At 40.7% G+C, this 26,316-nt stretch overlaps 1 protein-coding gene across 1 annotated transcript in view; it reads left to right on the top strand.

The window, feature by feature from the left end:
* The window catches only part of USP13 (ubiquitin specific peptidase 13), a 164,015-nt gene that overhangs the window by 40,661 nt on the left and 97,038 nt on the right, over positions 1 to 26,316 (top strand). Inside the window, exons 3-4 of the mRNA XM_007948269.2 lie at positions 11,948 to 12,008; positions 25,423 to 25,544. Of these exons, the coding sequence (XP_007946460.1) occupies positions 11,948 to 12,008; positions 25,423 to 25,544 (183 nt within the window). The remainder of the gene's footprint in view (positions 1 to 11,947; positions 12,009 to 25,422; positions 25,545 to 26,316) is intronic.

Here is a 26,316-nt window from a genome sequence, read left to right as displayed (position 1 = left end):
TGCCAAGAAATTTGGAAGACAGCTACCTGGCCAACTGACTGGAAGAGATCCATATTTGTACCCATTCCAAAGAAAGGTGATCCCACAGACTGTAAATTATCAAACAATATCATTAATTTTTTTTTTTTTTAGTTAATTAACATTGTGGTTGTGTGGATCATAACAAATTATGGATAACATTGAGAAGAATGGGAATTCCAGAACACTTGATTGTACTCATGAGGAACCTGTACATAGGTCAAGAGGCTGTCATTTGAACAGAACAAGGGCATACTGCATGATTCAAGAAGAGAGTGTGTCAAGGTTGTATCCTTTCACTATACTTACTCAACTTGTATGCTGAGCAAATAATCTGAGAAGCTGGATGTGGTAGTTAAAGTCGAATGTAAACTTGGCTCGGCCTGGTTGAGTGGCTGGGCACCTGGATGTAGTATTCCCCATGAGGAGACTGGTAATCAACTCCATGGTGGAATCTACTGTGAGCAGCTAAGTAGCTGTCTTTGGGTATGTGGTCTGCTTCTCATTTATAAGTAGCAGCCTTGGGAATAGTCTCTAGTTCATGGCATGCTTGAACCCTACATGTTGCCATATCATTGTTCTGCAGCCTGCCATGCTCTGCCAACCTTGGGACTTTCAATGGACTTGAATTAATGGCCTGTCATGTGGATTAGTAACATCAGGACTGTGCCATTTTATTTGTCGACCTTGGGCTTGTTAGCCTCAGCAGCCAGTAGCTGCCTGAGTGAAGAGATGCTTCTAGCTTCAGTGGGCAGGAGTAAGAGGCAGAGCTGAAGCCCAAAGTCGAGGGGCTTTCACACAGCCCCTAGAGAAGAACTTGGACTTCTAGCCTCCTGAACTATAAGAGAATAAACTCCTATTTGTTCAAGCCATCCCATTGGTGGTATATTCCTGTCAGAGCAGCACTAGGTAACCAGAACACTGGATTATATGGAGAAGAATATGGCAGCAGGATTGGAGGAAGACTCATTAATAGTCAGTGATACGCAGATGACACAACTTTGCTTGCTGAAAGTGAGGATGACTTGAAGCACTTACTGATGAAGATTAATGACTACAGTGTGCAGTATGGATTACACCTCAATATAAAGAAAACAAAAATCTTCACAGTGGGTCCAATAAACAGCTTCACGATGGATGGAGAAGAGATTGAAGTTGTCAAGGACTTTATATTACTTTGTTCTGTCAGCACCGATGGAGGCAACAGTCAAGACATCAGACAAAGTATTGGATTGGGCAAATCTGCTGCAAAAGACATCTTTCAAGTGCTGAAGAGCAAAGATGTCTCCTTGAAGACTAAGGTGCGTCTAACCCAAGCCATAGTATTTTCAGTTACCTCTTATGCATGTGAGAGCTAGACATTGAAGAAGGAAGACCGAAAAAGAGTTGATGCTTTTGAGTTGTGGTGTTGGAGAAGACTGCTAAGAGTACCTTGCTCTGCTAAAAAGCCTAACAATATGTCCTGGAAGAGGTGCAGCCGGAATGCTCCTTGGAAGTGAGAATGGCCAGACTTCATCTCATCTACTTAGGTCATATTGTCAGAAGGAACCATTCCCTGGAGAAGGATATCATGCTTGGTAAAGTGGAAGGTCAATAAAGAAGGGGAAGGCCCTCAACGAAATGGAGTGACACAGTGGCTGAAACTGTGGGCTCAGGTAGAGCAAGGATTGTGAGGCTGGCACAAGACCAGGCAGTGTTTCGTTCTGCTGTGCATAGGGTCACTATGAGTTGGAGACGACTAAGTGGCACCTAACAGCAACAACATCATTAATATTGCACACAAGTAAAATCTTACTGAAGATAATTCCAAAACAGTTGCCGCCATTGGTAGATTTAGCTGAAGATAATCTTGCATAGATACTAGTGATACAAAATAACCACAATCATTACAGAAGCAACTGAAGATGGAGTAATCCCTCAGAGACAACAAAACACCTTGGGAGAGAGAACCACCGGGCCTGCCTACTCAGGACTATAGTACTGGGGGACACCAAGCTCAGTTGGCACAGCATAGTACATAAAAATCTTGTTCCACAACATACTTTGATGAGTAGGGACTGGGGTCTTAAAAGCTTTCAAGTGGCCATCTAAGATGCAGCTAATGGTCTCCTCTTGTCTGAGGTGAAGAAGAGTGAAGAAAATCAAGGGCATTTGGAAAAGTCTAGAGATATGGTGGACCTTGAGACCAGAAGAACTAGATGGTGCCAGGCTACCAATGCCAACCCTCAGGAAGGGATCAAAACTGGAGATCCTGGATAGAGTGGGATGAAAAATGTGGAACAAAATTAAAAAACAGAATAATGACCAGAATTACTAGTCAGATGGAATCTGATGGGACCCCCCAAGACTATGGCCCTGGGATACCCTTTTGGCCTGGGATGGGACTTACTCCCAAGGATTGGCTCTCAGCCCAACAGTAGAGACACTTACATGCAGAACACCCATCCCAGGGCGATGCATCCACCTACTTTACGGAGAAACACTTCTTGAAGCAATTGGCCGTGGGGCATCAGAGGGGCAGCATTCAAGTAGAGGGAAAGTGGACAGACAAGAGTGCATAGCTAAGAAGGGCACAGGGAGGGAGTATTACACGGAAAGGAGGGGAGGAGAATGGATTAGGGTTAGGAATGGTAGTAGGGGCATGAAATCAAATGTACACGAATTGTTGAATGTAAAACAATTTTTACTCTGTAAATTTGCACCCAAAGCACAATAAATAAATAAATAAATAAAAACCAAGAAAACTGTTGCAACAGTATATTGACAGAGAATTTTCAGAAATGCAAGCTGGCTTTAAAAGAGGATATAGAACAAGGGATATCATAGCTGCTGTCAGATGGATCTTGGCTCAAAGCAAAGAATACCAGAAAGATGTTTACTTGTGTTTTATTGCCATGCAAAAGCATTAGATTGTGTGGATCATAACAAATTGTGGATAACATTAAGAATGGGAATTCCAGAACACTTAATTGTACTCATGAAGAACCTATATATAGACCAGGAGGCTGTTATTCAAACAGAACAAAGAATACTGCATGGTTTAAAATTAGGAAGGGAATGTGTCAGAGTTGTAACCTTTCATCATACTTACTCAGTCTGTATGCTGAGCAAGTAATCTGAGAAAGCAGACTGTATGAAGAACATGGCATCAGGATTGGAGGAAGACTCATTAACAACCTGCGATATGCACATGACACAACTTTGCTGGCTGAAAGTGAGGATGACTTGGAGCATTTACTGATGAAGATTGAAGACTACAGTCTGCAGTATGGATTACATCTCAATATAAAGAAAACAAAAATCCTCACAACTGGGCCAATAAGCAGCATCACGATGAATGGAAAAGAGATTGAAGTTGTCAGAGACTTCATATTATTTGGTTCTACTATCAACGCCATTGGAAGCAGCAGTCAAGACATCAGATGACGTATTGCATTGGCAGATAGGTTGCCAAAGACCTCTTTCAGGTGTTAAAGAGCAAAGCTATCTTCTTGAAGACTAAAGTGCACCTATCCCAAGCCATGGTATTTTCAGTCACCTCATATGCATGTGAGAGAGCTGGGCAATTAATGAGGAAGACCGAAGAAGAGTTGATGCTTTTGAGTTGTGGTGTTGGTGAAGAATGCTGAAAGTACCATGGACTGCTAAAAGAACTAACAATTCTATCCTGGAAGAAGTGCAGCCAGAATGCTCCTTGGAAGCGAGAATGGCCAGACTTCGTCTCACCTACTTTGATCATGTTGTCAGAAGGGACCATTCTCTGGAGAAGGATATCATGCTTGGTAAAGTGGAGGGTCAACGAAAAAGGGGAAGGCCCTCAACAAGATGGACTGATATGGTGGCTGCAACGATGGGATCAGGTATAGCAAGGATCGTGAGGCTGGCACAGGACCCCGGGCAGTGTTTCGTTCTGTTGTAGATGGGGTCTCTATGAGTCAGAAGGGAGCTCTGGTAATGTAGTGCCTAAGGCACTTGACTACTAACCAGAAGGCTGGTGGTTCAAAGCCACCAGCCACTCCTTGGAAGGAAGGTTGGGCAATCTACTTCCGTAGTGATACTGCCTCAGAAACCCAAGGGGAGTCGGATCGGACTTGATGGCATGTAACAACAGCAACAACATGAGTCAGAGATGACACGACGACACCTAACAGTAACAGCAAGAACAACAACTTGTGTTAGGTGGTGCATAGCAATTCTTGGGAAATTCAATTTGTCCTATATATTTTAGCGTAAAGATGGAGTTTTCAGAAACTAGAAAACAAAAGAAATTGGGACCCAGAAATGGAAACATCTTGCTCACAGTCACAAATTGGAAGCAGAATTGAGAATGGTGGCAATCTTATACACTCTGCTCTGCCTCTGAATTTTAAGCTGATTATTTCACTCTCTCAGCACAACTCCTCTTATTTTAGCTCCTTCACTTCTTTAGTCCTATTTCTACCTGCTCTTCTACCTCCTCCAGGCCTCTAGGCTTGTGACTTTTCCAGTTTGGCACTTCCATCCTGCTTTTCAGCCTCACAATCATTACCCTAAACATTCTTTCAACACTGCCCTCAGCTGAATAATCTCTCTCTCTCTCTCTTTTTTTTTTTTTAAAGAAAACAACAACAATATTGTGTTTTCAGTGGAAGTTTACATGGCAAAATAGGGTCCCATTTAATAGTAACTGCACAGATTGTTCAGATATTGGTTACCATTTTTGCAAGGTGGTGACATTCTCATGAATTCCTTCTGGATGTTTCACTTCCAGTAATCTGGTTTTCCTGTCCCCTTACCCTTTCATTTTTTCTTTAGAGTAATTATTGTCCTAATCAATTGATCTTTTTCTTTTTTTTTTTTTAAATTGTGATTTGGGTGAAAGTTTACACAGCAAATTGGTTTTCCATTCAACAGTTCATACATATTTTGTTTCATAACATTGATTGCAATCCCCACATTGTAACATCTGTCTTCCCATTTCCTCCCTGTGGTTTCCGTTTCCCTCTGTTCTTCTTTCCTATGTACTCTTGATCTCTGAACTATTCTCCCTGTGCAAATAGTGCCATTCTGATCTCTCACAGTTGATTGTTCTGAGGAGTGTACCTATCTGATGCAATTGTTCATCTTGTAGGCTTGTCTGTTTGGCTTGAAGTCACGGGAGTGAGTTCAGTTCTAGGCCAGAAGAGTGATTAGGGGCCATAGTCTCATGGGTTTCACCAGTATCTGTCAGACCAATAAGCCTGGCCTTTTTTATGATTTTGAATTTTGTTCCACATTTTTCTCTCTATTCAGGATCTCCTATTTTGATTCCTGAGTGGCTGACAGTGGTAGTTGGGCACCGTCTGATTCTTCTAGTCTTAGGTCATGTGGGCTGTGGTTCTCATGGCCCACTAGTCCCTTGAACTAATCGTTTCCATGTGTCTTTGATTTTCTTCATTCTACTTTACTTTGGAGGAGGCGAGACCAATTGTTGCATCTTAGATGGCCAGTCACAAGCCTTTAAGACCCCAGTCAGTAGTCACCAAAGCAGGATATAAAACAGTGTTATTGTGTAGTATGTTATGCCATTTGAGCTTGAGGTCCCTTGTGACCATGTGACCCATATCCTCTTGTCTTGCCTATTCAGCGATCTTACAGAACACTAACTGGTCAATCCATTAACATCCTCTGCTTGTATGCATGAACTACTAGGAACCCTGGTCTACCACATGGTTTGGGGCTTTCTTAGTTCTCTAGTGCTGCTATGACAGAAATACTACAAGTGAATGGCTTTAACAAACAGAAATTTATTCTTAACAGTTTGGGAGGCTAGAAGTCTGAGTTCAGAGTGCCAGCTCTAGGGGTTGGGTGGAGGCCCCTCGACCTTGGGCTTCAGCTCTGCCTTCCAGGCCCATTGGAGCAAGCTGGAGGCTTTTTCTGAGTCCTACAGCTGCTGGTGGCAGTCCCAAGATGGCAGGCAACATGACAGTCCACTGGTTCAACTTCAGGAACTAGAGATGAAGACTCAATCAAATGCAGGATCATTTTTATATATGTTGGAAGCAAGCTACACCCCAAAGGCAACTCTGCCTCAACAGCTTACGGCAAATTCCACTATGGAGGTGATTACACCATATCCAGTCTCATCATGGGGAGTCATTACATACAGCTGCCAAGCATCTCAAACTCACGGACCAGCCAAAGTAACACACAGCTACCACAAGCACAATGTCATGTTCCAGGCCTTCTGCCTTCTACTGGACCCTCTCATTGCTCAGCAAACCTTCTAGTCTGTACCCTTTCTCACTTCCCAGAGTGGCTTCTCCAAACTCTGGATCCCAAAAAATTACTGATTTATACTTCATAGTGAAAATAGGACCCCTAAGGCACTTGACTGCTAACCAGAAGGCTGGCGGTTCAAACCCACCAGCCACTCCCCGGAAGGAAGATGGGGCAATCTAGTTCCGTAGTGATACTGCCTCGGAAACCCAAGGAGGGGTCGCTATGGGTCGGGTCTGACTCACCGGCACACAACAACAACAAAAAAGACTGGAACTTGCTGCACTTCTTTCTTGCCTCCTGGAAATTCATCTATATCTACTTCCACGTTTTTACCTTCCCATCTAAACATAAGTCTGTGTTCTGTCTATCCTCATGGTCCTGTTTCTCTGACCATGGGAAACATGGATCTTCATTAACTCTGTTACTGTTTTTAACTGCTGTCAATCAGCTCCCAACTTAGGATGACATCATGCACAGTGGAAGTAAACCGTGGCTGGTCTTGTACCGTCTCCATGAGCAGTTGTGGATTGAGCAGTTGTGATCCATACAGTGTTCATTGGCCGACTGTTAGAAGAAGATTGCAAGGCCTTTCTCCCTCATTAACTCTACCCCTTCTTATGTCTTCATCTGCTCCCTCTTCTGGCTTATTCTCTACCTTAAAAAAGAACATGCCATAAAACTATCCTCTAATGTGTGTCCAAGGAGCTCTGGTGGCGTAGTGCCTGAGGCATTTGGTTGCTTACCAGAGGGTTCCTGGTTCAAACCCACCAGCCACTCTGCAGAAGGAAGACTGGGCAGTCCACTTCCATAAAGATTTACTGCCTCAGAAACCCAAAGGAGGGTTGCTATGAGTTGGAATCAACTTGATGGTGGTGAGTTTGGTTTTTAATGTGTGTCCACCTTTAGTCATCACGTCCTTTAATTAAAGCTTCTTGAAAAGATTTTATTTTGTGCTTGTTTCTATTACACTTTCCTTTAAGGTTCAACATTGCAGTCTACTAAGATTGCCAAGGGTGTCAGAGACCCCTTACTTTTTTAAAATTGTGATTTGGGTGAAAGTTTACAGGGCAAATTCACTTTCCATACAGCAGCTCACATACACTTTGTCTCATGACATTAAGTGCAGTTTCCCACACTGCAACAGTTCCCCTCCCACTTCCTCCCCATAGTTACCTCTTCCTTGTGTCCTTCCCTCCCATGCATTCCTACTCCCTGAGCTGTCTCCCTGTGCATACACAGCCATTCTGTTCTTCCATAATTGATCTCCTCAAGGAGTGTATCTACCTAATGCAAATGTTTACCTCATATGGCTGTCTTTTGTTTGGCTGGAAGCTGCAGGAGTGGGTTCAATTGCAGACCTGAAGGGCAACAGGGGGCCATAGTCTCATGGGTTCCACCAGGCTCTATCAGACCAGCAAACTTGGTCCTTTTTTTTTCAAAATGATTGTGAGTTTTGTTCCACATTGTAGAGATCCCTTACTTGCTACACTCAATGGATATGTTTTAGCCTTGATTTTATGTCACTTTTTGAATTTTGAAATTGTTTTATTTCAAGAACTTTTCCTCCCTTGGTTGCTTTGACACTATTCTTTCTTGGCTTTTCTCTGACTTCTCAAACTGGTCCTTCTCAGATTCTTTTACTAACTTCTCTTTCTCCATTTACCCCAGAAGTATTGGCATTCCCTGGGATGCTGTTTGACCATCCTTTATTCTTTCTCTGGAAGCTGCTCATCAGTGTCATCCATATATTTTAACCTCGACCTCTAATCTGGTAACCTCAAAATTCACTTCTACATAGCCAATATCTGACCATCCAACTCTGACTTGGATTTTTCTACTCCAGCATCTCATAGGTACTTCAAATTCAGTGTGCCCAGACTGAACTAATTATCCTCTTTCTCGGAATTGTTCTTCCCCTTAGATTCCAGAGACCTAGACATCCTTTGGATTCTGCTTTCCTTCCATGTCTGGTTGCTGATAAAGTCCTGTCACCTGGGCTTTCCAGATAGCTCTGAAGTTCATCCTGTTCTCTCCATTGCTGCTATTCTTGTCTGGGTGCTCATTATCTGTTAAAAGGACTAGTGCTGTAGCTTCGTAACTAATCTCTCTTCTTTCAGACTTTCCACTATCCTAGTTTGCACCCTGCAACCAGAGTGATCATTCCAGCTGCATATATCCCTGTGGCACACTGAGGCTTAAGGGAGCTTTGTGGCAGCATGTTCAGACTTAGTCTGGCCCCTAACTGTTTTAACCCTGACTTTTATTCCACCAGCTTTGTGTTTCAGCCATAGTAAACCAGTTCTCCTTCCTGGAACCCGCTGTGATTTTGTGCTTTTGCACATGCTATTTTTTTCTGTCTGTGATGTTCTATTTTTACCTCCTGTACTTCTGTGTATTTTTTACATGTCCCTGGTGATCAGTTATATCTATCCATCCGTCCATTCAACCAACACATATTTGCTGGTCCCTGTGATATGCTTTTCTTACCTAACAAGCTTCTTGTTCAGGTGACTTGATCATTTTCTCCTTATGATATGATCATACCTTTTTTGACCCTCTGTTACCACTCATCAAAATATATCATGCTATTTGTTTACATTTATGTTAGTGCCTAAGGCATTTGACTGCTAACCAGAAGGCTGGTGGTTCAAACCCACCAGCCACTCTGTGGAAGGAAGATTGGGCAATCTACTTCCATAGAGATTCTGGCCTGGAAACCCAAGGAGGGGTTGCTGTGAATTGGAACCAACTTGATGGCATTGAGTTTGGTTTGGTTTTTGTACTGTGCTTGTGAGCTCCTCAAGAGATGGACTGACTGGATTTTCGATCAGTTTGCTTTAAGTTCCAACACAGAGTCTGACACATGGGCACAGTCATGTGCTAATTGAGGAGTTCCAGTGTCTCAATCTGTTGATTTCTGGTGTTGACTGGAGCAGAGCTGGTGATTTTTGGAAGGAATACGTAATTCATTTCCTGCCCTTGAAAGGAATTGGATCTAATTCAAGTGTAAGGTGTAAATGTCATCCTCATTGAGAGCCTCATTTTCTAGAAAGTTTTCATATGGCCTCTCTCCTTTTTTCTCCCTTCACTATCTTGCAATAGTGCAAGGGGCAGTGAGATTCAAACGATTAAAAGAACACTGTAAACTTCCTTAAAGAGATTTTGAGTGATATCCAAGATTGGGAAAAAGAGATTGAGTTAGCATTTGGTATAGGTTTTATTTCATCCATTTTTTTTAGGCAGGCACATGGAAGGGAGAGGATGGAGGCTCTGAGACTATGGAAGACAGGGATTAAGAGAAATGTACATTTAGCATTAATATTTGGTGCCATGGGTTTTTGAGTTAAAAAACAAAGCAAAACAAACCATTGGTATTGAATTGATTCCAAGAACAAAGTAGAACTGCCCCATAGGGTTTCCAAGGCTGTAATCATTATGGAAACAGATGGGCACTTCTTTCTCCCATGGAGTGGCTGGTGGGTTCGAACTGCTGACTTTTCAGTTAGCATCTGAGTGCTCCTTTTGAGCTGAAATGTTCTGTAATTTTCACATTCCGAAGATGTGAACTATAAAGCTATTGTTGTTGTTAGGTGCTGTTGAGTCAGTTCCGACTCATAGCGACCCCATGTACAACAGAACAAAACAGTGCCCAGTTCCGTGCCCTCCTCACACTCACTGCCCATTGTTGCAGCCACAGGGTCAACACATCTCATGAGGGTCCTTCTCTTTTTTTGCTGACCCTTTCTACCTTTCCAAGCTTTATGTCCTTCTCCAGGGTCTAGCCCCTCCTGGCAACATGACCAAACATGAGAGATGAAGTCTTGCCATTCTCATTTTTAAGGAGCATTCTAGCTGTACTACTTCCAAGACAGATTTGTTTGTTCTTCTGGCAGTCCGTGGTCAACATTCTTCAACAATAGCATAATTCAAATGGATCAGTTCTTCTTGGGTCTTCTTATTGTCCAGCTTTCACATGCATGTGAGATGATTGAAAAATACCATAAAAACCTATAAGAGAAGCTATAAAAACTTCATGAGAGAATCACAAAGATAAGTCAGCCTTTCATGTCAAATACTAAAATGTAGGAAAGGAGACTTGGGACTGGTGATTGGAAAACTGTGAATTCAGACACAGCAAATGAAAAGCAAGGACATGATGCTGCCATAACTTGTGACTATTTGAAAAGATACTGGGGTTAGACTTACACTCTACAGCATTATGCTGAAAACTTGCTGTAATAAATGAAAATGTATAAATAGTGGAAATATGGTTTTAGACCCATATGGAACAAAAATTATCATCATCCGTTTTGAGTGTAAACTTTTTGTGGGAATGTCAGAAAGGTTAAAGAGTGATCTTTTCCATGTAAGGTATTTCATTGCTACCAGGGCCATCCACCAGAGGTAGAAAATACATGAAGCTTAGGGTGGCAAAGGTTGTCATCTGTTGGTACTTCAAAACATTTAAAAAGATTAGATTGAAATTTAATTGATCAGGATATCAGTGAATATTTAATGAAAACTTACTCAGTCTTCTTCGGTAGTAATTGTTGAGCACTCCCAGGGCCAAATGCAGGGGACTTAGTGAGTAAGCAGGGGAACAAGTTCCTTACCTCCTTGAGTCATGATCATCCTTACTTATATATATATATATATATATGGAGCTCTGGTAGCATAGTGCCTAAGGCACTTGACTGCTAACTAACTAGAAGGCTGGTGGTTCAAACCCACCAGCCACTCCTCGAAGGAAGGTTGGGTAATCCTACTTCCGTAGTGATACTTCCTCGGAAACCCAAGGAGGGGTTGCTATGAGTCGGGGCCGACTTGACGGCAAATAACAACAACAACAACACACATACACACACACATTGTGATTTGGGTGAATATTTACAAAGCAAATTCACTTTCCATACAGCAGTTCCCATACACTTTGTCTCATGTCATTGACCACAGTTTACCACAATGCAACAGCTCCCGTCCCACTTCCTCCCCATAGTTACCTCTTCCCTGTGTCCATCCCTCCATGCACTCCTGCCCCCTGAGCTGCCTCCCTGTGCATAAGCAGCCCTTCTTTCTCCCATGATTGTTCTCTCCAAGGAGTGTATTTACCTCAGGTAAATGTTCAACTCATATGCCTTTTGTTTGGCTGGAAGCCACGGGTGTGGGTTCAATTCCAGACCTGAAGGGCAGCTAGGGGCCATAGTCTCAGTGGTTCTACCAGGCTCTATCGGACCAGCAAACCTGGTCCGCACTATTTTTGTTGTTTTTCTCCAAATGATTTTGAGTTTTGTTCCACATTGTTCCCCCTCTATCAAGGATCTCCTACATAGATGATCATCCTTCCCGAGTCAAGCTCCCATCAGATGTGGATGCCAGCTCTCTTGGGATTATGGGCTGATTGGAAGTTCAAGCATCTGTTTCACCTTGATCTCTGGTTCCTCACTTCCTTTTCCAGAAGTACTTTTTTTTTTTTTTTTTATAATTGGTAAAATGATCAAGTGGAACAATTGCATTGTCTTTTGCCTACCTTCATGACCTAGATCAAGTTCCTGTTTATCCTAGACTCTCTTGTGTAGATTGAATATTTTCTCTTGGCCTTTTATAAAAACTGGGAATCTCTTGAGAGCCCCCTCCCCAAATATTGTTACTCCATAGGCTGTGTTTTAACAATCTCCTATTTCCTTTTTAGAAGGTAAGAGGGGCATCTGGTGGAGCTTTGCCAAAAAGGAGGAATTCCACGATTTTTTTAGGTAAGGTAAATAATATTTCACCCAGATTTGTTTCCTTCCTTCCTTCCTTCCTTCCTTCCTTCCTTCCTTCCTTCCTTCTTTCCTCCCTCCCTCCCTCCCTCCCTCCCTTCCTTCCACCCTTCCTCCCTCCCTCCTTGCTTCTCTCTCTGTGTGTTTGATTTGGAGTAATATGTTGGCTTTTGCTCTACAATTTAAGGATGAGAGGAACAAATATAAATTGAGATTATGTGATTTTTCTCTATTTACTCAGTAGTGAAGGAATGTTCTTAATACTTATCTCTCAGCTGAGTTTACTGTTTTTAAATCATTACACTTATGTTGACTAGAGAGTCATTGTGATTTTATTTCTGGCCTTTTTTACCCCTGCCTTTAAAGCAGCCAGTTTTTTAGTTTTTTAAAAATTAGTTGAACTATAATCTTCATGTGTCATCATTTTTTCCCACTAATGCTTTTTTTATATTCTAGGATCCAATCCAGGATCCCATGTTGCATTTAGTCACGTTTCTGTCTCCTCCAATCTGTGATAGTTCTTCACTCCTTCTGTGTCTTTAATAACTGTGACACTCTTGAAGAGTCCCAGTCAATTATTTTGTAGAACATACCTCAGTTTGAATTTGCCTGATGTTTATTGTGCTAAGTCTGAGATTGTGTATGTGTTAATGGCAAGGTGAGTGTGCCCTTCTCAGTGCCTGATACCTGGCACATGATATTGATACATGTTCGTACTAGCCATGCTAACTTTAATTTCTTGTTAAGGAGATGGGTGCTGGGTTTATGTAAAGTTACAGTGTAATTAATAACTGTCTTGGAGGTGATAGTTTGAGATTATTCTAACACCTTGTTACTTCTCAAAGTTTTGCCCACTAATTTTAGCATCCTTCAGTGGCTCTTGCCTGCAATAATAATAGTAGTAGTAGTAATAATAATAATAATAATAATAATATATTTTTAATAGATATAGGTATATAGATACAGATACCAATATAGAAACCCTGGTGGTGCAGTGGTTAAAGCATCCAGCTGCTAACCAAAAGCTGTGCAGTTGGAATGCACCATCTGCTCGGTGGGAGAAAGATGAGGCAGTCTGCTTTCATAAAGATTTACAGCCTTGGAAGCCCTATGGGACATTGCTCGTCTGTCCTGTAGAGTCTCTAGGAGTCAAAGTTGACTTGATGCCAGTGGGTTTGTTTTTTTAAAATTTTTGGTGGTATAGTGTCCTGTAATAATTATTATTGTAGAGTTTGCCTAATGGTGATTTTTTTATTTCCCTCATTCTGTAGAGTCAGTTTTGCTTATATAAATGAATTTCAATTTTTGTATCATATAGTAATAGTCACGTTTCCTATTAAGCTTCTGATATGGTTTTCCCAGGAGAAGAAGTGGCTTGATGATGTTTAACCATATACGTTCATTCAGGTATCCCTCGCTTTTTGAAAGTTCACTTTACTTCTACAAAAGACCTACGTTAGAACCCGTTTTCACTAACTGAAAGAAATCCGAGAGGATTTTCACTTTTATGAAAAAAGGCAAAAAGCTGAACTAGCATTCAGTGTTTGTTAAAGAGGCAACATGCATCCCGAGGAGCAAGAGTGGTATTGTGGTTGTTAAGGTTGTGTCTCAACTTGGCTGTGGTTTTGGGTGGCACGGCAGCTGGATGTAGTTATTCCCCGTGATGAGACTGGATGAGGTGTAATCAACTCCATGGTAGAATCTGCTGTGAGCAGTTAATTAGTTGGCCTTCAGGGCGTGACCTGCTTCCAGTATATATATGGAAAACCAGAAAACCAAACTCATTGCCATTGAGTCATTTCCAATTCATAGCAACCCCCTTTGGGTTTCTGAGGCGGTAAATCTTTATGGAAGTAGATTTTCCAGTCTTCCTTCTGCAGAGTGGCTGGTGGGTTTGAACCACCAATCTGATGGTTAGCAGTCAGATGCCTTAGGCACTATGCTACCAGTGCTCCTTATGTATATGGAAAAGATCTTGTATTTGGTTCATGAGTTTTCATCTCCAGTTTCTGGACTTGAACCAGTGGCCTGCTGTGTTGCCAGCCAATCTTGGAATTGTGCAATTTTACTTGCTGATTTTGGGTTTGTCAGCCTCCGTAGCCAGCAGTTTCATTAGTTAGGAGAAGCCTCCAGTTTGCTCCAGTGGGCCTGGAATGAGAGGCAAAGCTGAAGCCCAGGGTCAGGGGGCCTGCACCCAGCCTTCACCCAGAGTGGAACCGGCACTCTGAACTCGGACTTGTAGCCTCCTAAACTGTTAATTCCTGTTTGTTAAAATCATCTACTTTTGGTATTTCTGTTATGGCAGCACTAGAGAACTAAGACACTTGTCAACAAGCTCCTTCCCTGGGAACTACACTCAGCATCTTGGCATCAAGACGCCATAGCTTTGAACTGTCTCTTTGAACACTATATGTTAGTGTTATTTTAGGTTTTATCTATTATTTGGTATGATTTGGTAGGCCATTTTTTGGGTCTGGAATGCTCAAAATTTGTTTCCATTTAAATGAGTGATAAATGCTTCCTTGGTTTTACCCCATTTTGGTTTATGAAAAGTTTCACAGGAATGCTGTACTTTTGGATAGCAAGGGACACCTGTGTCCTTAAATATTTAGGATTATTGTTCGAAAGATGATTTAAAAACTGTTCATATAGTATGATTCCATTTTGGTAAATAATATTTACACATACACACACATGTATATATATATTTATATACGTATATGTATGTATGTGTATATATATATATTTCTATAAATCTCTATCTATATCTCTACATATTTATATATTTGGAGATCAAAAGAGTCTGGAAGAATATACTCCAAATTGTTAATAACAGCTAATTGCCAGTGGTGCGATTGAGGTGATTTTTATTTTCTTTCGTTTGCTTACCTGTTTTTAAGTTTTTTCTATAACCTGTTATTTTTTAAATTGTGATTTGGGTGAAGATTTACAGAGCAAATTCACTTTCCATACAGCAGTTCACATATACTTTGTCTCATGTCATTGACCACAGTTTACCACAATGCAACAGCTCCCCTTCCATCTCCTCCCCATAGTTACCTCTTCCCAATGTCCATCCCTCCATGCACTCCTGCCCCCTGAGCTGTCTCCCTGTGCATAAGCAGCCCTTCTTTCTCCCATGATTGCTTCTCTCCAAGGAGTGTATCAACTTGAGGTAAATTATAACCTGTTATTTTAAAAATATATTTTAAAAGAGACATTAGTTAATTGAAAAGTAAAATAACAACATAAAATAAATGAATTTCCTTCAGTTACTCTGGGCTGGACCGGACCTTGATGTCTTCTCTCTTGATCATGTTGTTGTTGTTGGGTGCCATTGAGTCAGCTCCAACTCAGAGTGCGCCATGTCCAGCAGAACAAAACACTGCCCAGTCCTGCACCAGCCTCATAGTCCTTGCTATGCTCATGGTTTTCTTTATATGGCTTATCTGCAGTTGATTTTCCAGCTCTGGCCAATCTTCTCCACTACTCAGCCTATCTTTGGACCAAACCCAAGTCAACATGCCAAACCCATATCAGATTAGAAGGAGACTCAGAGCTGACGTGATTGAATGTGTTCTGATGTTTCAGGTTATTGGCCTCCTGGCAGATAACAGATAATGTGGTGTCTTCCAAATTAAATGGCACCAGCATGACATTCTTGAAGGTGGAAATAATGAAATATTTTGACCTACTTTTGTTATTGTTTTTAGTATTTTCTGTGGTTGAGTTGTTACCTTTGGAACCTAACCATGTCACTAAATGCGGAGTAAGTGTATTGGTAACTTCAACAAGATAACATGCTTATTTCTATTTCATGTAGAAAGTTAGCTGATTTCTTGTTCATCAGTCTTTGTGTTTTTCTCTCGAAAGACCTTGAGTTTGATTTTGCTAGTATTTATTTTGGTGTTAGAGGACATTGTCAAGTGACAGTTTTAAAAATTAGTCCAAAGGTAAGCACTGAAGTTTTGTGCTTCATACTGTGTGGGCCTTTTCATTCCTTCTGAAAGGACTCTCCCACCATTGCATTTCATGGAGGCTTTTGTCTCTGTTCATTCAACTTGCACTTGAACTGTTCACTCATTGTTCTATATTTTAAAAACACAAATTTGCCTGAAGTTCACAACCCAGCAGAATGTTCTGTTTGGGCTCTACCAGTTTTTTAAAAAAATTAAGTAGGAGTACTATTAGAACTCTGGGGCTTGCCTCAGATCTCACTGCTCTCTATTGTTTTATAATCAGGTGCTTCACCAATGTATGTTAGCTGCTTCACCCCAATAATAATTTGGTTTTCCAAGCTCTGATGTACAGCTCCCACAACTGATGCTTCTTATTTCACAGTAGTTGATACCACTGTCACACTGAACACAGTTTTGTGGTCAAGTTGATGGAACCTGTAAATTAATTTCATTGATAGAATATATTAGGATTACATCTGGCTGTGTGTAACAGAAAGCTTACAAAATACACGTAAAACAAAAAACCAAACCCACTGCCATTGAGTCGGATCTGACTCATAGTGACCCCTCCTTGGGTTTCCGAGGCAGTATCACTACGGAAGTAGATTGCCCAACCTTCCTTCTGAGGAGTGGCTCGTGGGTTTGAACCACCAGCCTTCTGGTTAGCAGTCAGATGCCTTAGGCACTGTGCCACCAGAGCTCCCACAAAATACACCTGCTTCTCATCCAGCATTTCGCATTTACAACAATAATAAAACATCTGCTATCTGACTATTTTGCACATTAATGACATACATCTGGTAGTAACTAATGGCAGGGTATGAGTTAAGAGTATCACTGGCTGTGATGATTAAGGCTGTGTATCAACTTGGCTGGGCCATGATTCTCACTGGTTTGGCAGTTGTGTAAGGATGTAGTCATCTTCTATATTGTGTTCTGATGTGATCATCGTCCATTTTTACCTAACACTGATTTTTACATGTTGGCCTGAACTTTGGAACCTAACCATCTCGATAAGTGAGGAGTGAGTGTATTGGTATCTTAAACAAGATAACATGCTTATTTCTCTCTCAAGTAGAAGATGCTGGGACACAGCAAGTCTAAGGTGATGATCAACTGGGATCTGGTGTCTTTCCATATTTCTGCTCCATCATCCAACTGTTCTGTAAATTCCGACCTCATGGTCACTTTCATGGTCTAAAATGGCTTTTGGAACTCTAGCCATCACATCCCCATTCTGGGAAGCAAGAAGGTGGAAGGACAAAAAAGCTTGTATCCTGGCAGAATCACCTTCTTTTTATCAGCCTTCTCACAAAGCTGATCTTCAGTGGTCTTCAGTTTATACCTCTCAGATGAGAACTTTATCATGTGGCTGCAGCTAGCTGTGGGGAGTCTGGAAAATAAAGTCTTTTTATTGGCTTAATTGTTTAAGTTGGAGATCTGTTACTAAAGAAGGGGAAAATGGATATTGAAGGCAGCTAGTAGCCTCTGCCACGCAGCCTCCATCCTTAGAGAGAGGTTCTCTCTTTGTGAAGAAGATAGAACTCAGAGCTCTCCTGCAATCCCTCTTTGTTTGTACAACTAGAGAGTAGCTTCCTTCTACTGGTTCTGAAATGTAGATTCTTGTTTTACCTTTATAATGTAGATGGATAATGCTTTGTTTTGGATAGAGACTTCCATTTACTCAATGACTGATTCCTTCTGCATTTGCTCACCAGTGACATTGAAACCACTTAATCCTTCAGTTATGACCTTCAATATTGATTTCATGTGGAAAACAGATCATTAGGTGGTGCTGAGGGGCTTGCCTAAGGTCTCTCAGGTACCATCTTGTCTTTTAGTGTCTTCCTCTCAATTACTTTGATGTGAATTTAAGTGAAATGACAATTAAGGATCATTCTATCAGCTTTATCTTTTGCTATTTTTTTTTTTTTTACCAACTACTACCATTATTGGTTATTTTTTAATCATTTAAATTTTATACTTCTTTTTGCATTTAGGATTTTAAAAGTAATTTTTGAATGCATGACACATGGACAATTTTAAAATTGAAAAGATATAAAAGGCTATACAGTGAAAAGTAAGTTTTTTCTCTTTTCCTTCCCTGTTCCTCAGGCACTTGGTTACAAATAGTAGTATTTTCTGTTTGTACCTCCTTTTGTGTATCTTGTACATTCTTCCAGAGATAGTCTATACATATACCATGCTTTTAGACTTTTTTCCAGTAGGTAGTGAGGAACTACTAACACTTTGGTTCCTCAGCTGTGTTCTTAGGCACCTGGGGTGTTGTGATGTGTGGGGTGTGTGATAGGTGGACCTTAAACCAAGAAGAGAAACCCACTGCCATTGAGTTAATTCCTACTCATAGTGACCCCATTGGGTTTCTTTCTTTTCTTTTTTTTTATAGTTTGCAAATTTATTTTCCCAAAATGAGTATATAAAGCAGCTTCAGAACTGTCCACCCACAGAACCATTAAAGCCGTGTCCCCTGGCTAGAGAAAAAAAGATAAAAATAGCACAGGGCCAAGTTGGCTAAATAACACACTGCTAGCCATGTAGACTTAGAAATTTACCAGATTTTTGTTGTTGTCACTAACCAGGGAAGAAAAGGCTTAAATTACACATCAGCTAAAACAGCGACAGTAACAACAGCACTATAGCTCTGCTCACAAGTTGAAAGGACAGATGGATGGCCTTGGCTGTTTTAGCCAAATGGAGGTATTCTGTTGTTGTTCCTAGGTGCTGATGACTTGGCTCCAACTCATAGCAACCCTATGTACAAGAGAACTGTACCAGTCCTGTGCCATCCTCATAATCTTTGTTACACTTGAGCCCATCATTGCAGCCACTGTGTCAATCCATTTTTTTTTTTTTTTTAGAGCACAGTCTGTTTATTTATTTATTTAAATTATGATTTGGGTGAAAGTTTACAGAGCAAATTCACTTTCCACACAGCAGCTCACATACACTTTGTCTCATGACATTAAATGAAATTTCCCACACTTTGTAGGGTTCTCAATAGCTGATTTTTCGGAAGTAGATCTCTAGGCTATTCTTCTGAGGCTCCTCTGGATGGCCTCAAACTTCCAACCTTTCTGTCAGCAACTGAGCACATTAAATGTTTGCTCCACCCAGGGACTCCGAATAGCAAATGTGAAAATCAGTGTGGAACAAGGTATGAGGGTGTCAGTATTCAATCTGATTAAAAGGGAAGTTGTACAGTGTCCAACACGTACACACATTCCATTAATAAGAAATTGTGGCTGTTTAAGACCAAAATAAAAGATTTTTCTTGCAATTTATGTGTATTATTTTTTCAAATGGTTACTACATTGTTAGGACATCAATACTAATTAAGTTGTTCGGACCTAGCTAGTAAATAAATAAATGGAACTATTTGGTATTTTTAATGTTTTACGCTTGAGAAGGACACTGTTAAGCTGTGTTATAGAGAGAGAGATTTGCAGCAATGTGTAGGATTGTGAATTTGGGTAATAAGCTGATATAAAACTTACTGTTTTATGAGATGGGAGAGGTTGTTAGTTGCCGTCAAGTTGATTCTGACTCACGGGGACCCCATGTGTGCAGAGATCTACACTCCATCGGGTTTTCAAAGCTGTGACCTTTTGGAAGCAGATTGCCAGGCCTTATTTCTGAGATGCTTCTAAGTGCGTTTGAACTTCCAGCCTTTTGGTTAGCTAGTAGTCCAGGTATAACTGTTTGAGCCACCCAGGGACTCCTAGGAAGAGTGAAGGAATTGGAGAGATAAGGGAGTCCGGGATCCTTAAAGAGATCCTGCAGAGTTCAATACATGATTTTGGCCTAATTTCACACACAGTTAATAATAAAATTGCAAAGGTGTACAGATATGTAATTAAATGCTAATGTATTTAATTTAAAGACTATGCTATGAACAAAATTCAAAAACATAAAAAGACCAGCCTTAATGGTCTGATGGAGAATGGTGAAACTCTCGAGACTGTGGCCCCAAGTCACCCTTTGGGCCTGGAATTGAACTCACTTCTGAGGCGTAACTCTCAGCCCAAGGATAGACAGGCCTATGAGCTGAAGTTTTACCCGGGAGATGCATGCCTTAGAACAGTCAACCATGGGAGATTAGAAGAGCAGCATTTAAGCTGGGAGAAAGCTAGGGAGGCAGGAATACATAGGAAAGAAGGACACAGGGAAACGGTAACCACGGGGAGGAAGTGGAAAGAGAGCTGTTATGTTGTGGGGATTGTAATCAGAGTCACAAAACAAAATGTGTTTGAACTGTTGAATGGAAAACGAATCTGCTCTGTAAAATTTAATCTAAAACACAATAAAAAGTTAAAAAAATATTCTGTATCTTTGGCATATCAGAAGAAACAATGCTAAATACTCATATTTTAATCATGTTCCTTTTAACCTCCCCTTGACAAATAGGAATAAATGACTTAAATTTTTTTGTGTCTGAAGACTGGGAAGTGGAACAGTTACCACTCAACCTCAGAGAGCTTAAATTCCACTCTTTGGCTTAGCTCTGGTGTGTATACTCTGTGAGACATAGGTTGAAAACTGATAATTTGTGGAAACTTCCAGGAATTGGCCTGTTCAGAAAACTCATAGGAGTCTTCAGTGACTGGAAAGTTTTAATAAATGGGACTCCATTTCACCATTTCCTTCTGAGGTGGGAACAAGAGCATGTTCTGCACTTCTGGGGCTTTTTCCCTCCTGTACATTCTTGTGAAAGTAAATAGATGGTATTGTTGTACAGCACTGGAACAGCCACACAATCGACTTCCAACTCATAAATTAAAATCACTATGGTCAGCAGCAGTCAGGACTTCAGATGACATATAGCACTGGGCAAATCGGCTGCAAAGGACCTCTTTAAAGTGCTGAAGAGCAAAGATGACTCCTTGAGGACTAAGGTGTACTTGACACAAGCCATGGTATTTTCAGTCACCTCATATGCATGTGAGAACTGAACAGTGAATAAGGAAGACAGAAGAAGAGTTGATGCTTTTGAACTGTGGTGTTGGTGAAGAATGCTGAAAGTACCATGGACTGCTGAAGGAACTAACAAGTCTGTCCTGGAGGAAGTGCAGCCAGAATGCTCCTTGGAGGCGAGAATGGCCAGACTTCGTCTCACATACTTTGGTCATGTTGTCAGAAGGGAGCATTCCCTGGAGAAGGATGTCATGCTTGGTAAAGTGGAGGGTCGATGAATGAGGGGAAGGCCCTCAATGAGGTGGATTGACACAGTGGCAGCGGCGATGGGCTCAAGTATAGCAAGAATCACGGAGCTGGCTCAGGACCGGGCCGTGTTTTGTTCTGCTGTGCATAGGGTCGCTATGAGTCGGAGACAACTTGTTGGCACTTAACAACAACATGGTCAGGTGGAGAGCACTCTGAGCTGGGAATCCGAGCCTTGGTTTTATTTGGGGTTCCATTTCTCCACTGTGCTCATTTGTGGCTTAGACAAGTTACTTCTTGGGAAAATGGGTTTGTGGTGCCTGCACACTTGTCCCAGGGATCTGGGACAGTCATTGAAATAGAGCTGGGGAAGAAACTTAAAAAAAAGAACTCATTCAGGTGTTACCAGTAGTAGACATAATGGAGAGTAACTGTTAGGGAGTGGAGGTTCCAGGCTTGCTGGTCCCTAGGGTATGGTTATTCTGTAGGTTCCTCAGTTAGATATTTTTAGGGATATTTAATTAGAGATATTAGGCATATTAATTAGAGAAAGCTGGAAATTGTAGATTTTTAATTAGGATTGTCAGGTTATGTATGTGCAAGAGAAACCTTGTATTTGTCCCTTGAACTCAGAGTCTGGTTACTTCTGCTGGATTTTCCCCTAGTTTGGGTTGATATGTTTGCGAAAGATTGTGGTCCCTTTTCATCTCATTTTAATTAAAAGTAAACAAGAAATATAGAGAAGCCCAACAAAGTTGTTTTTTGCATGACAACAATTTTGCTTCTTTTTAAATGCATTTCAGTTATCAGTTAAAGAAAAACCATGATAACTTGATGATTCTTCTTTGTTGTCCTTAGCATGTGTGTGTCTTCAATTCAGCAGATACTGACTAATGTGTGTATATGCCAGCACTAGGGATAAAACCAAACCAAACTTACTGCCACTGAGTCAGTTCAGACTGAGTGACCCCTGTTGGGTTTCCAAGGCTGTAAATCGTGTAACAAAAGTAGATCACCTCATCTTCCTTCTGCAGAGTGGCTAATGGGTTTGAACCACCAACGTAAGGCATTTGGTTAGCAGCCAAATGCCTTATCCACTATGCCACCAGAGCTCTAGGGATAAGGAAGGTGAATAAGATCCATTTCCTGCATTCAGGATTTATAATCTAGAAGCATTTGATGTATCTTCTCCATACTCAGATCAAACATAGAAAATTCCCACATAATATTATGGTCTTTCTTAAACTTATTTCAGCATTAATTTGGGAGCTTGGACAGCCAAAAGGAAGAGAAGTCATCTCTTACTCTATTGACATTTTAATTGTCAGGAATGTAGAGAAGGTGGTGGTGGTGATGATGATGATGATGATGATGATGATGATGATGATGATTGTGCTACTGTTTATCAAGCTCCTAGATCCTATACTATTAGGAGCTCTGGTAGCATAGTGCCTAAGGCACTTACTGCTAACCAGAAGGCTGGTGGTACAAACCCACTAGCCACTCCTTGGAAGAAAAGTTGGACAATCTACTTCTGCAGTGATACCCCCTGGAAACCCAAGGAGGGTCACTATGAGTCGGGGCCGACTCAACAGCACATAACACAACAACAGCATACTATTAGTTAATCCCTCCAACAATCACGTGGGATCGATAATATTACCATATAATATCACCCATAGCTTCCTTGTGAGGAAAATGAATTTGGAAAGAACTTGCGCAGGATTACATAACTAATAAATGTCAGAATGGGATTTTTTACTTAGTTTAACATTTTGTCGTTGCTGTTGTTGTGATAGGATTTGAAGTAAGGTGCTCTGGTAGCATAGTGCCTAAGGCATTTGACTGCTAACCAGAAGATTGGCAGTTCAAACCCACCAACCGCTCCGTGGAAGGAAGACAGGGCAATCTACTTCCATAAAGATTTACTGCCTTGGAAACCCAAAGTGGGTTGCTATGAGTCGGAATCGACTAGATGGCAGTGGGTTTTTTTTTTTTTAAGATTTGAATTAGCTTTAAGTGAGTATATTTTCTGTGGAAAAGAGACACTTATATAGTATTTTATGTGAGCTATATCTGAACACACAAACAAAAATTTGTATTTTGGTTATTTAAAATTATTATATATATACAAAATTACATTGATAGTAAGGAAAATTTTAAGAATAGAGAACAATTCACCTTCTTGCTATTTTCATTTGTTCAGATTTCCTTCTAGTTCTTGTCTATGAATATAGCTTCTACAAAGTTGTTTTTATAGTGAACATAAATTTTGCATTTTTAACATTAAACATGTTCTGTGTTTCTACCTAGTTTAAATAAATATCATTTAAATAAGACTCCACTGAGTTGACACACTGTTCTTATTGAACATTTGTTTTAATTTTTTTTTTCATTATAGATAATGGGGTATTCACATTTTTATAACATACAGAGTTAGAATATTGACTTTGTTTGAATTATTTCTTTTAAATAAATGCCTGCAGTTACTTCTTACAAAGGTAGCCCATAGCTTTTGTATGACTCCTTTAACGTTGCTGCTTGTCAAATTAATCTCATTGCTATCTAAAATTGTTTGGTTCTTTATTTTGGCACTTTTAATTCTTAAAAAATATTACTTGGAATTTTTAATTAAAATGTTCAGATTGAGTTTTAGCTGTATTTCCTTTTTTCTTAAAGTTGCCCTTTGAGATTCCAAGAGCAAAGCTATACCCAAAAAGATAATAGGGTTTGGGTTAGAGGGATACGACAAAGTAGTAACAGAATGCAGATCCTTTGGTTCTCATGTGACTACTCTGTCTAGTAAAATAACTTTCTTCTTACTACAGAGCCATATTTTTGTGTTTGTGTACCTGTTTGTGTGTGCACATGAATGATGGAATGTAGCTCATTGTCACCATAGTTTTCTAGACATGTAAATATACAGACACAATCTGGGATGCTGGCATCTGTAAGCATGAGGCTGAAATATCCTAGTAAATACTGACAAGACATTTCCTGGACTCTTCATCTAACCTTTACCAGGGATTAGCCAAGCAAAGAGAAGAATACTTGATTCATGACAGGCTAGAGGAGCTCTTCTTTCTTACTGAGAATTCTCTACAGCCTGAGGACAACATGACTACTTATATTATGGGGTTTCTCCTCTGGTTTACTCTGTAGGATCTTAGAAACTCTTATAGAAGGATGGAGGGAAAGAGACAGACAGGGAGACGAGGCAGATGGGAGAGAGAGACAGAAGAAGAAAGACATAAATAGGGAGATAGGCAAAAGGAGACAGAGGAAGAGGGAAAGATTCAAATTTTATTTTTAAATAATAGTTATCACTTACTGTCTACCTCTTACTTAACCAGGTTCCTTGCCTACAATTTCTTTTTTTTTTTTTTTAATTTATTTATTTTTATTTGGGTGAAGATTTACAGAGCAAGTTCACTTTCCATACAGCAGTTCACATATACTTTGTCTCATGTCATTGACCACAGTTTACCACAATGCAACAGCTCCCCTCCTACTTCCTCCCCATAGTTACCTCTTCCCAGTGACCATCCCTCCATACTCTCCTGCACCCTGAGCTGTCTCCCTGTGCATAAGCAGCCCTTCCTTCTCCCATGATTGTTCTCTCTAGGGCGTGTGTCTACTTGAGATAAATGTTCAACTCACATGCCTGTACATTGTTTGGCTGGCAACCACAGGTGTGGGTTCAATTCCAGACCTGAAGGGCAGCTAGGGGCCATAGTCTCAGTGGTTCCACCATTGCCTACAATTTCTGATATGAACTGTGTGACTTAAGTATTATTTTCCTCATGCTATAAATGAAGAAACTAAAGTTTAGTGAATTTGTGACTTGCCCAAGGTAACATTAACTTTTAGAGAGGGAATTGAACTTTCTTCCATTTTACACTGTTATGATAAACCTCCTGACCCATTCTTGTGAAATAAGGGCCAGGTACTGGACAAATCACAAATTTTCCTTTAAAAATTTTAAAAATTGAATATCTAGAACACATGTTTATTTTAACTAGAACTCTATGCTATGACTCAGTTGCCTTTATACATCTGTCACTAGAAGTAAGTAAGTATTCATATCTTAGGAAAATGGAAAGGCCGTTGACTTCTTTGTGGGTCAGATAGACTATCATGCCAGAGGGAGGGAGGGAATCCATTGTAAATCTCATGACCTTGATATTTCATCCTTGTGGATTTCTGGTTTTCCTGGTGAGTGGAATGTCACTTTCCTTACTTCTTGTTCTTTGTTTTTGTTTTCTCAGATCTAGATACTGATGATGATTTAAATAGCGACGATTATGAATATGAAGACGAAGCCAAACTTGTTATATTCCCAGACCACTATGAAATAGCACTACCAAATATTGAGGAGTTACCAGCCCTGGTCAGTGAGTGTGCATGGCTGCTAGCTAGATGAGTGACTCTTTGTGTCAGGTGTGTGTGTGTGTGCGTGTGGTGTGTTTGCACTCTGCAGGTGATGGGAGGGGTCACATGAGAGAAGATTATACGTGAGGGCACAAACATGAGCATGTCGCTTTGTTGTGAAGAGGGTGCTGCAGGGTGACCTCTCAGTAGTGTTGGAACTTACATACCCTTTACTGCCTCTTACTGCCAGCCCTGTTTTGGACTTTATTGTTCATGCTGGTATCCTTCAGGATGGCATGGTTTTCTGTGCCTATGAATTGCAGTCTGTTGCTTAGATTTTCAAGCTGTGCAACTGAGTTTGTAGGCCTGCTATAGAGGGGCTGTCTTTTGTCAGCAGGACAAGTATATATATTTAAATTTTACTGTGATGTGGGTGAAAGTTTACAGAGAAAATTCACTTTCCATACAGCAGTTCACATACACTTTGTCTCATGACATTGACTGCAGTCTCCCACAATGCAACTGCTCCCCTCCCACTTCTTTCCCATAGCCACCTCTTCCCTGTGTCCATCCCTCCATGCACTCCTGCCCCCCGAGCTGTCTCCCTGTGCATATACAGCCTTTCTATTCTCTCATGATTGATCTCTCCAAGGAGTGTATCTACCTAATGTATGTAAATGTTCAGTTTATATACCTCTCTTTTGCTTGGCTGAAAGACACAGGAGTGGGTTCAATTCCAGATCTGAAGGGTAGCTGGGGGCCATAGTCTCAGTGGTTCCATTAGGTTATAT

The sequence above is a fragment of the Orycteropus afer genome, unplaced genomic scaffold (assembly GCF_000298275.1).
Source record: "Orycteropus afer afer isolate SDZICR_OR568_19922 unplaced genomic scaffold, OryAfe1.0 scaffold00210, whole genome shotgun sequence".
Classification (NCBI taxonomy): Eukaryota; Metazoa; Chordata; class Mammalia; order Tubulidentata; family Orycteropodidae; genus Orycteropus; species Orycteropus afer.
Note: the sequence above shows the minus strand (reverse complement) of the source record. Positions and strands in the feature narration are given on the sequence as shown.